Source organism: Apodemus sylvaticus, chromosome 8, assembly GCF_947179515.1.
Source record: "Apodemus sylvaticus chromosome 8, mApoSyl1.1, whole genome shotgun sequence".
NCBI lineage: Eukaryota > Metazoa > Chordata > Mammalia > Rodentia > Muridae > Apodemus > Apodemus sylvaticus.
In genome coordinates, this window is record NC_067479.1 from 71,470,193 (window position 1) to 71,481,817 (window position 11,625).

The following is an 11,625-nucleotide window of genomic DNA, read 5'->3' on the forward strand; positions in this document are numbered from 1 at the left end:
TTTGTGCTGTTATCATAGGTTCCAGGTCGGATTCTTCTGAAGATTCTTCATTCTGATTTAAAGAATCAGAACCTCTGTTCTATGGCCTCCCATCTAGGATTCCTTCTTTCAGGATTCTCCTAATGTAAGTCTGTTTATTCTGATCTATCTTAAAGATGGTATACAAAATTGTAATCATTACTGAAAAACAATAATTATTTGATGCTTATAAGTGAGACAAAATCACAAGGGATCCAGATGCATTGTGTCACTGTGGATCTCCATTCTTAGCTCAGAAAATAGTTTTCTTTTGTAAACTCTCTTTCCTTCCTTTAGAGGCTTTACCTTCTTATTTTTAAAGTATTTTTCCTGTGTGTTTTTAAAGTATTAATGTATTACTCAGTTTATTTTCTCTTTTATCGTTTTCATACTTAATACCTTACCACATAAGAAGTTTGGGGCTTTTTAGTCCACTGCAGCTCCGGGAAAATCTGCAGGGCACCTCTGGTCAGTGTGTGTAATGGCAGCTAACTCTGCCCCCTTAGCTCAGTCTAACAAGCTGCCATGGCCGGTTCCCTAAAGCTCCCCTCCGGTGGCTGGGTCCCTTTCTCTGGACAGTTGTAGGCTTTTCCTGAGTGGATCCAAATTGGGTCACCAGCTCTCTTTATCCCACTAATCAATCTTTCTCTGAAACCACGCCAGCTTGGGAGAAGCCACAGCTACTGTGTGTGTGAACTCCAGCTCAGGTCTGAGAGAGACTGCAGGGAGAAGCCTCTTCCTGTACCTTCTGCTGGCTTTGCTGATTTCTTTTCTTAAAAGTTCAGGCCTCCTGTCCAGCTAGCTCACAACAGCTAGACTCCTGGTCTGGCTCCCGTGCCTGAATCATTTTGTTGTAAGCTTGGAGTCCGTGCCCTACATGAGATGCCATCTGTAGCTGCGAGCTGTTCTCCCTGGCCTCTATGTTCCCCAAAATAATGATCCTGAGACCGAATTACATACGAGTAAGTTCTTAGGGAGAAAGCTTAGGTATGCTCCCCAACTACATCATAACTTAATTACCCACTTGTAATTGGCCACATGGCTGGTTACCTCCTCCAAGGTTTGTGAATCTCTTCCTCTGCCTTCCTGGGTGAATTCTTCCCACGCCTCTCTCTATCCCAGGAACCCTCTCTATATACCCGAGTTCCCACCTCCTGTTTACTGCCCAAGTTCACAGCTCGTAAGCTTTCTTATTGACAAGTGAAGCATTCATACATTACACAAGGGATTCCCTTTACAGTCTGAAGTCTCGAAAGCTGAGACATCCTTCTGATGGCCCCAGGGTCACTTTCATCCTTTTCCCCAGCCCAGCTCAGAGATCAGTCAACTTCTACACCCCTTGCTCACCTTCCTGTGTTTTCTAGCCAACTTCCACTAGACACCAGCAGTTTCCCATCCAGCCCTGCCTCCCCCAAGCCTGCCTGAAGCCAGCCTTTCACTCCTCTACCTGTAAATTCCAAGCATCGTGAAGTCGCTCTGCCTTATAGTCTAACTTAGACTGCAAGTCACCTGATGCCCTCTCTCACCCCTTCCGAGCAGGCCTGGCTGGTGAGCCCTTTTTCAACCCAAGTCTTTCATGGAGATAGAGGCTGATCCATATCCTCCAGTCGCGCAACAACCCTAGCTCAGCCAGGAACCTCTGCCTCCCCCTGCTGGCCAAATGGGGATATGGCAGTTTGTGAGCCCTAGGGATCCAAGGGCTGCTAGGCCGGAAGTATACTTAAGCATCATTGATTAGCACTTGTAGGTCTCAGGGTTTGTATCAGGTACACAGTAGACTCCTTCTTCACCTTCATCCTCTTGTTTCTCTAGACAGATCAGTATGGCACAAATGGATCTATATCTGGAATGCACAAAAAGCAATGTTTTAAAATGGGATTAAATTTACTGTATTCTAACAGTGTGTGGAGCTGGGAGGAAGTTGGAACCCCTCCAACCCTGCTGTAGAGCCCTCATCAATACAGGTGGGCAGGAGAAAGGCAAGCAGAGAGGTTTTAACTTGCTTGACATTCAACCCTAGACCCTGCCAACCCAGTTGAAGTGTAAGACAGCTCACGGTGACCCATGCGACCCTGTTCAAGTCCTTTACACAGCAGCACTGGAAAATTGTGCTTTCCTTCCTTCTCATTCCTTTACATTACATCCTGACCACAGTTTGCCTCTCTCCATGCCTCACAGTGCCCAACCCATCTCTCCAGATCCACTCCTCTCTTATAAAAAGCAGACTTGCCAAGGATGTCAGCGGAACACAGTTTAACAAGTTATAATAAGCCTGGGCACAGACCTTCATATCAAGACTGGACAAGGCCACCCAGCAGGAGGAAAAGGAACCCAGAGCGGGTGAAAGAGTCAGAGAAATGTCCAGTCCTATGAGGAGTCCTATGAGAACACGAAGCTACACAACCATAGCACAGAGGACCTAGCTCAGATCCACACGTGCTCCTAGATTGTCACTTCAGTCTCTGTGAGACCCTATGAGCCCTGCTTAGATGACTCTTTGGGCCATGTTCTCCTAGTGTTCTTGACCCCTCTGGCTCCGAGAATCCTTCCTGCCTGCTTTCAGAGGCACTTTCCCCGAGCTCCACCTAATGCTTCCTGTGAGTCTCTGCGACTGCTCCCATCAGTTGGAACCTCTCTATTGGGTAGGCATCCAACTATGCGGATAGCGGAATGTCAGCAGAAACCACTCCATTGACTTCTCATATGGCTAGTTGTGTTTGGTTCTCTCTGGGCAGTCTCGCCTCTGGCTCTGACTCTCCAGGCAGTGTTAGGCGTTGGTGTCCGCTCATGGTATGAGCCTCATGTTGGACAAGTCATTGTTTGGGCACTGGACAATTTCTGTACCATCTTCACTCTATCATATTTTGTAGTCAGGACAAATTGTTGGTCAAAGCTTTTGTGACTGGGTTGGTGTTCCAGTCCCTCCATTGGAAGTCTTGTCTGGTCACAGAAGATGACTGGTTCAGATTCCATATCCACCATTACTTGGAGTCTTTTCTAGAGTCACCTCATGGATGCTAGGGAGTTTCTAGTGCACTAGGTTTCCACATTGCCCTGCTCCCCATATGCTAATTCCAGTAGTCTTCCCAGTACACCCTGCCTTCATTCTGTCCTCTCCACCTGATTGTTTCTGATCACACCTCTGCAAAATCTATTCTATTTCCCCTTCTGAGGAGACCCCTGATTCCCCCTAGAGCACTCCTTTTCATTTAGCCTGTCTGGGTCAGTGGATTACAGCATGATTATTCTTTACTTAACAGCTAATATCTACTTCCAGTGTCCAGCCTGACATCACAAGGTAAACTAAGGCAGGCAATAAAGCACATCATCAGCGATTGTAGCAGTGGGAGGAGGCAAAAGTTGCTTACTTTTGGTAATTTTATACCTTTCTTTAACTCTGCTATGCCCATGAAATATGACATGGGAATTTTGATATGCTTTGTGTTAATTCAGTATGTTGATTTCACAGTATTGATTTTTTTTCACAATGTTGGTCTGCCTATGCAGGAACAGAAAATATTTTTCAATCATGAATCATCGTCTGTGATTTCCTTTTGTTATATATTGAAACTTCAGAGAGAAGTGAGCCTCAGATTGAATATGACTAATAATATAGCATATGCATAAACCAGTAAACATGAGAATATAGCATAATATATTCATTATAATAATGGATAATAATGTGAGGAAAGAGAAAGAGAAAGGTAAAAATGAGGGACTGTGGAAGATTGAAGACAGGTGATGGACGTGGGATATGAAAGAGTATGTTAAACTAATTGTTATTTTATTTCTTTTTTAACCTTATTGACTATGCACCTCAAGCCTACTCATCTTTTCCTCCCTTCTTAGCTGCCTTCTGCCATGCAACCCCCTTATAAGAAAAAGAAAATAAAACGAGATGGAATTTTAAAAATCTTGTCACAGAAGCTATATAGTATGTCACAGTGTGTCGCACAATCTACCCTTTTGTCAACCTATTTTTACTTGCAAATGTTCATTAAAATGAATCATTGGCCTGTTTCAAGGCCTCTGTCCTCTTCTGCACTGTCTGTGTTGGATCCTCATGAGACCGCCTCTCTGATGTTGTGTTGTTGCCTTGGATCACGGGGATCCTGTGGCTAAGGCTGGAGTAGATGTTGGGGTGGGCCAACTCAGAGCCCTGCATCTGGTTCTAGAAGAGAGTTGAGATGGTTATCCCACCAGCAGCCCTTATGCCGCCACCAGGGCTAGCGCTCCTGCACTTCCCTGGCTAATTCACCCAATGATGCAGGCACCAAGGGGCAGGGTTGCCTCTTCCATTTTCCCATCTTTTCAGCTGGCTCCTTGATGCCTTCAACATGAGGGCCAGCTCTACTGTGCTGCCCAGGCCAGGTGTCGGGAGCTCTCTCTCCCCAGTGTGGCAGCCTATGCTGGCTGGGGTCAGTTCTCCAGGTCTCAGGACCCCAGGCCAGCTCACCTGCCTGCCTCAGGTGGTGAAAGGGGTAGTGAGGAAGGGGATCTCTCCCACAACAACCCTTGGGAAGTGAGGTGCAGAGCCAGATACCCCACACTAACACCGTTAGTGACTTACTTGTATCCCACTGACTGACACCAGAACAAATTTAATTACGTACATGTGTACACTTTACTTATTAGATATCGAAAACATGGATCCTGCTTCATGGTTTTAATAGATTCTCTCTCTATGTGGTAACCCATATAAGGAGGATTATTATGCTCTGTAAGGGTTTTAAATAACTTATCTATGTGTGCAGTTATGTCATTGTGCGCAGTCCATTTCAAGAGGAATTATTTATGCCCATTATAGCTTGTATAAGTAATACATAGCCCAAAGGACTTATCCCTTCAAAGTGGCTCAGAAAAGCTAAAAGGTTGCATACCATGTACTACATGACTAATTCTGATTAAATTAGTGTCAGGACTTTAGTTCATAACTAAGACAAAAAGTCTCCCATGGTCCCAAAATAAAATGGAAAAAATTTGAAGAATCTGAAATTCATGAGGCAGTGATGGGAAAGCAGGATCTGGGTAGGAGTGACCTCACACACCCCTCACCATCTACTGCTCTAAGCACAGGCTCTCAGTTAACCTCAGCTGACCCCAGTCAAGATCAGACATTTCAAGAGCTGGATCTCTGTCTCTCTCACTCTGGGATCTAACCCATTAAATAATCATTCAAGATCTAATCATGGTCCTTGTTTGTCTATAGAAAAATGCTAGGTAGCATTACACAAAATACCATTGAGTCATCAGCAGGGATGTCAAAGCTGGTCTGATCTTACTGACCTTTGAATTCAGCCCTCAAGCTCTTGCCCCAGACATAAATGACAATATCTAGTAAACAGGTAAACCTGTCACTTGTCATCCCATATTACACTTAGCTATGTATGAGAGTTCACACGATTATTTGGAGACAGGGCAAACACTTGCTTTTGAAATTTCTCTGTGACATCTAGTAGTTTCAGGAGAGTCAGAGTGAGCTTTGATTAATGCATCAGAATATTTAAACAGATCGTTGCACAGTATGACCAGTCATCCCAAAGGTTATCAAGATGATGCACTGTGATGCTGTCCAGGCAAATGTGGCTCAGTATCAGTTCTAATTAAGTGCTGTATCACAATGTGAGTGTATGTGTAGTGTGCTATAATTGATGTTAGGATAAACTGGTTGTCAGTAGTATTTTGGAAAGGTAAAGAAAAGAAGAGGAGAAGAAGGAGGAGGAGAAAGAAGGAAGAAAAAAATCCAACCACATCTTACCAGGATACAAAGTGCAAGTGTGGAAGCCTTAGAAAAGGACACACTTTAGTCTCCACGCAGTCACTGTGACTTCCTGGGGTCTCAGGGCTCCTCAACCACACCCTCCAAACATCTACATTTTTGGTCTTTTACCAGCTTTGTTCATAGGATGTCGGTGTGGTGACAGTGTTATTTTTACCCAAAGTAGAAAACTTCCTTAAGTAATCTGCCACCAATCAGAGACAGAGGTGCATAGGTTTAAAATGCCTGTGAGACCCCTGAGCCCACACCTCCTTCCTCCCCTTCCAAGGGCTGTGTCTACTCTGCTCTCCTCCATCCTCAGCAGCCTTCCTGGGAAGATGCCAGCAGTCCTGATTCTCCTGACCCTACTTCTGCCACTAGGAGATGGAGCAGGTGAGTGGCCACTCCTGTGGCACAGGCGCTGTCCAATTACACTTGTGCTGTTTTTCTGCCCAGCAGCAGTCAGGAATTGTCCTGGCACTGAATCCAGGAGCTTTATGAACCTCAGGTCCCATACTGAACCCAGACTTGGAAATCTAACACTGGCTAGACTCTCAACAAGGTCTCAGGAAGGGAGGTATCCACAGAAAAATTAGTAAGCACTAGCTTCTCTCAGCTTTTTTAATTTTTTAAATCAACTAGAGACTGAATCAACCTTAGAAAGAGATGTGGCAGACAATGCAAAGATACAAAAATGTACATCATTAACTTGACTTCCTCTGAGGGAAAGTCAGCTTTTTTTTTATTCGATATATTTTTTTTATTTGCATTTCAAATGATTTCCCATTTTCTGGCTCCCCACAAGTCCCATAAGCCCTCTTCCCTCCCCTTATTCCCCCATCCACCCCTTCCCACTACCCTGTTCTGGTATTCCCCTATACTGCTGCACTGAGTCCTTCCAGAACCAGGGGCCACTCCTCCGTTCCTCTTGGACATCATTTAATATGTGGATTATGTCTTGGGTATTCCATTTTTCTAGGCTAATATCCACTTATCAGTGAGTGCATACCATGACTGATCTTTTGAGACTGGGTTGCCTCACTTAGTATGATGTTCTCCAGCTCCATCCATTTGACTAAGAATTTCATAAATTCGTTGTTTCCAAAAGTCAGTTTTAATGTCCAACCTGCAAAGGGGCGAGACCGCCCCCCCCCAGCTCAAGAATATTAGCATCATTCATTAAGTCCACCCCCAGACCTGCAGAAGAAAGAGGCCCAGACTGACCAGACCCTGCACTGCTCGCTCCACCAGCTTTGCAGTCTGGTTTGAGTTGGCCTCTCCACTTGTTCTGCAGGTCCCCAGCTACCCCCAGCTGGGACAGCATAGTACTCCAATATCTCCCTGGCTCTGAATCCCACAGCACTGACTCACCGACCCTCCAGTTAACTAGAAGCCACTCATTCGTGCAGCAACAAGCATTTACTGAGAATCCAAGATGTGTTAGGCATCTTGAAAGAAAGATATCCAAAGAAGGATAACATTAGAAAGTCTACCTCTATAGGACATGAGGGTAAAATGTGAGAAAATGACACCAATCAATACTACAGGGGTTAGGATAACTCACTAACAAACAAAAAGCAGTGTGGATATTCGCAGGATCCCCTCAGCCTGTATGTGATGAAGACAGAGCTTATCCCTCCCTCCATGTATTTGTAAAACAGCAGCTGAGGAACAAGTGCTACTCACTCCTTCCCAGAGCATGACTGTGGGACTTCAGAGTCAGCACATTATTCTGTGTGCAAAGTGTCCAGTCTGTGACAGGCTTGGGGGACTGAAGATCTGACCTGTAATCATCCCATCCCTTGATCTACCCTGATGACCTTATCTCTTGCTCCCAGACACCCAATATTCTTGCTTTGTTCCCCCAGAGGAGATCATCGGGGGCCACGAGGTCAAGCCCCACACCCGCCCTTACATGGCATTAGTTTCATTTCTGAAGGTTAATGGGAAAAGAAGTTACTGCGGAGGCTTCCTGGTTCGAGACTACTTTGTGCTGACAGCTGCTCACTGCATCGGAAGGTGAGGAGAAGCAGCTAGTCCACGTCTTCTGAGAACCCCACAGGAGCTTCTGTCTTCTATGGTGGATGTTACCCCGAGAACTCACTAGAAGGCTGCATTGTGAAAATGGGACTCGGATGAGTGAGAGGTAAATTTAAGATCAAAGGGCAAGAGGTCAGAGACGGCAGCACACTTGAGTTGATCAACTGCACTTGCCAAACTAATGTAGTGGTTGAGGTTGAAAGTTCACATGAGAACACAAGCTATGTGAGCTATGGAATATTGTCTAGGTGTAAGAGGGAGTGCCCAGGAGTCCCATGTCCTTGAGAAGCAGAGAGCAGTAGGTCTGACCCTGAGGCTTTCCTGTGTCCTCAAGTCCCCTCAGCTAGAGCCCCACCCTGCCCACCCTGCCTTTCACAGCTCCTGGACTGCATCCTCTATGACTCCACATGTCTGCTATTCATTCTGCTCTCTCCACAGCGCAATGACAGTCATACTGGGGGCCCACAACCTCCATGAAAAGGAGGAGACACAGCAGATCATCAATGTGGATAAAGCTTTTCCCCACCCAGACTATAATCCTCTGGACCACTCCAATGACATCATGGTATTAAAGGTGAGACCTGCCACCCTCCCACCTACACTCCTCTGCCCACCCCTCTTCCCTCCCATCTGATGCCAGTACTCTGCTTGGTGCAGGGCTCTCCCTACCCTCCTGTTCTAATCCTGCTTCCATCCCAACTTTAAAAGAATCTCCGGCTAGCAGGCTCCTAGCTGAGACAGTCTCTCCTCACTCTTCCCAATCAGCTGGAGAGTAAGGCCAAGAGGAGTAACTCCGTGAAGCCCCTCAAGTTGCCTGGGCCCAAGGGCCAGGTGAACCCAGGGGATGTTTGTGGTGTGGCTGGCTGGGGGAAAACGTCCATCAACTCCACTAAAGGATCCGCCCTCTTAGAAGAGGCCGAAGTGATCATCCAGGAGGACGAGGAATGCAAAAAACACTTCCGTCACTATTCTGAAATCACGGAGATTTGTGCTGGAGATCCAAGCAAAATAGAGGCTCCGTCCAAGGTGGGGGTTAAAATATTTACAGACAAAATCCAGGGTAATAGGGGCGTGGGACAGGCCAAGGTGTGAGAATGGCAAAACCCTCAGGCCCAGCTTTGGCCTCTGTGTGGCCACTCCAAGAGTGTAAGCTTGGAACACATCTGTCATCCCAAAAGGGATAAATTACCTCAGAGTGTCCATGAGGGCTTCGGGGAAAGCCTAGGACTGGGCGAGAAGGAAAAGGCGGGCCTCCCTGGAGCTCTGGCACTGAGGAAAGTTGCAGAACCTGTCCTGGCCCTGATCTAAGAGTTAGCATTGCCAGAGGGACCCCTGCTCAGTTCCTCCTTTCTCTGCCCACAGGGTGACTCTGGGGGACCCCTTGTGTGTGACAACAAGGCTTATGGAATTTTGTCCTATGTAAAATCCAAGAAGATCTCTTCAGGAATCTTCACCAAGGTTGTGTACTTCCTGCCGTGGATAAACAAAAACATGATCCTCCTCTAACAGGTGTCACAGCACCTGTGCCCGACCAGCCTGTCTGACCTCAGGCGAGAATCACGCAGAGTGGGCAGCAAAGGCTGGAAATTCATAATAAATAATCCCCAGAGTGCACATAACTGAAGTCCTTTGCTGTTGAGCCACTTCCTGGTTTGCGCACCTCGCTGGTCCAGGCAGACCTCCCCTGTCACTTCCGGGCTTAGCTTCCTCCTCGGTCCCCAGCCCCTCCTCTTACTGGAACTTCAGGCCACACAATTCCCACATGTTTAGCACCCATACATGGTGGCAGGAAAGGAGCTGTTTCTTTGTTTTAATTTTGAGATAGGTTCTCACTGTATAGCTCTGGTTCAACTCACAGAGATCTGCCCCTCTCTGCTTCCCCAGTGCTAGGATTAGAGGCATGTGCCATGACATCTAGCCATACCCATGTTTATTTCTAAAGTCTCCAAGGCTGGTTTTCTTACAACACAGTCATCAAGAGTCTACAGCACTACTGAAGTACAGTACTGAGGTATCCTGTGCTTAGTTCCTTGTTCATGCTTAGTCCTTCAGAAATGAATCTTCTGGGCCTAGCAACTGCCTACATCTCTGAGCCACCGTCATCCAGCCCCAACAATGGCAGTAGTCGAACAAGGCACTGGGGTGAAGGGAGATTTGACTCTGGGAATTCAGAAGGCCATGGGCTGTGCAACCCAGTCAGTTTCCTGTTTCTGGTTCCCTCTCTAGCAGAGCAGGAGACTCTCCCCACCTGAACTGTCTGCAGTCTCAAGTATGGAGACCTCCCTCTGATGGACCAGACTCACCCAGGTCTCCTTTCCCAGCCCAGCCCAGAGCTCAGTCACTTCTCTCCCCCTGTGAGGCTTTCCAGTGTTTTCCATCTGACCTCTTCCAGCTACCAGAAGGAAGTTTCTACTCCATCCATACGTACCCCAGGCCTGATTTACACCAGCCTTTCACTCCTCTACCTTTAAGTTCCAAAACTGTGGGGTCTCCTCTACCTCATAGTGCAGCCAGACTTGGGCTGCCAGTCACCTGTAATCACCCCTGCCACCTAAGCTAGGTTAAGGAATTCCTAGGCTCTGCCAAGACCTCCAGTTTGTCAAGTACCATGGAACCTCTGCCTCCCCCTGCTGGCCACATGGGGATATGGCAGTGTATGAACCCTAGGGATCCAAAGGATTCTAGGCTAGTTATATCTCTTGACATCTTCAATCAACAATTTTAGGTCTCTGGTTTTGTATCAGCTACAGAGTAGACTCCTTCTTCAGCTTTATCTTCTTGTTTCTCTAGACAGGTCAATGTGGCACAGATGGATCTATATCTGGAATGCTCACAAAAATATCATGTTTTAAAAATGATTAAATTCACTATTCTAACAGTTCCATGCTCGTGGTATTCTTGGGTTCGCAATGCATTGCTTGGATTTGGGAGGAAGTTGGAAAACTTCCAACTCTCTGGATTTCAATGTACTTCAGGTGCCCTTACCGTAATCTATAGGCAGGAGAGAGGCAAGTACAGAGGCTTTAGCTTCCTTGAAATTCAAATCATAAACTCAGCTATTCCAGCTGAAGTATAAGACAGCTCGTACTGACCCCTGTGACCCTATTCAAGTCCTTCACACAACAGCTTGGTGTGTTATAGTTTTTCTTGTTTCATACATTACATCCTGACCACAGTTTACCCTCCCTTTATTTCTCCCAGGCCCCCCCCCCCACCTCTCATCTCCCTCAGATCCACTCCTCCCCAATTTCCCTTCAGAAAGGCATGAGTTTCCCAGAGATTTCAACTGAACAAAGCTTAACAAGTTACAACAAGTCTGGGCATAAACCCTCATATCAAGACGGGACAAGGCCGCCCAGCAGGAGGATAGAGGTACCAAGAAAAGATTAAAGGTTCAGAGACATGTCCAATGCCACTGCTAGGAGAGCACAAGAGCACAAGGCTACACAACCAGAACACACATGCAGAGGACCTGGCTGAGAGCCATAGGGGCTCTGTGAGTTCCTAGGAGCCCTACTTGATTCTGTTGATGTGTTTCCTCATGTAGTTGACTCCTTTGGCTTTTAAAATCTTTCCAGATCCTTTTCAGAGTGGCTTCCCTGAGCTCTGCCTAGTATTTGGCTGTAAGTCTCTGCAATTGAAACCATGGTCAAAGCTCTCTGGTTTGATGATGTAGGCATCCCTCTATGAGTATAGCAGAATATAAGCAGGAATCAACTCACTGACATCTCCTTAGGACCAGCTGTGTTTGGTTCCATCCTTGGTCTCTGGGCTATCCAGCCTCTGCTTCCTGATCATCCAGGCAGTGT

The 11,625-nt window shown here is 46.5% G+C and overlaps 1 protein-coding gene across 3 annotated transcripts; it reads left to right on the forward strand.

Annotated features, from left to right (window-relative positions):
• Positions 1–6,069: 6,069 nt before the first annotated feature.
• On the forward strand, positions 6,070–10,570 carry LOC127690942 (granzyme E-like). 3 transcript variants are annotated; one of them, XM_052190514.1, is made up of 5 exons: positions 6,070–6,169; positions 7,645–7,795; positions 8,255–8,390; positions 8,582–8,842; positions 9,179–10,570. In XM_052190514.1, the coding sequence occupies exons 1-5, from the start codon at positions 6,115–6,117 to the stop codon at positions 9,320–9,322; spliced, it is 747 nt and encodes a 248-aa protein (XP_052046474.1). In that variant the 5' UTR covers positions 6,070–6,114; the 3' UTR covers positions 9,323–10,570. The 3 variants fall into 3 exon arrangements, with proteins under 3 accessions (XP_052046474.1, XP_052046473.1, XP_052046475.1); XM_052190513.1 differs by having other exon boundaries at positions 7,645–7,794; positions 8,242–8,390; XM_052190515.1 differs by lacking the exon at positions 6,070–6,169 and having other exon boundaries at positions 7,776–7,922.
• Positions 10,571–11,625: the final 1,055 nt, after the last annotated feature.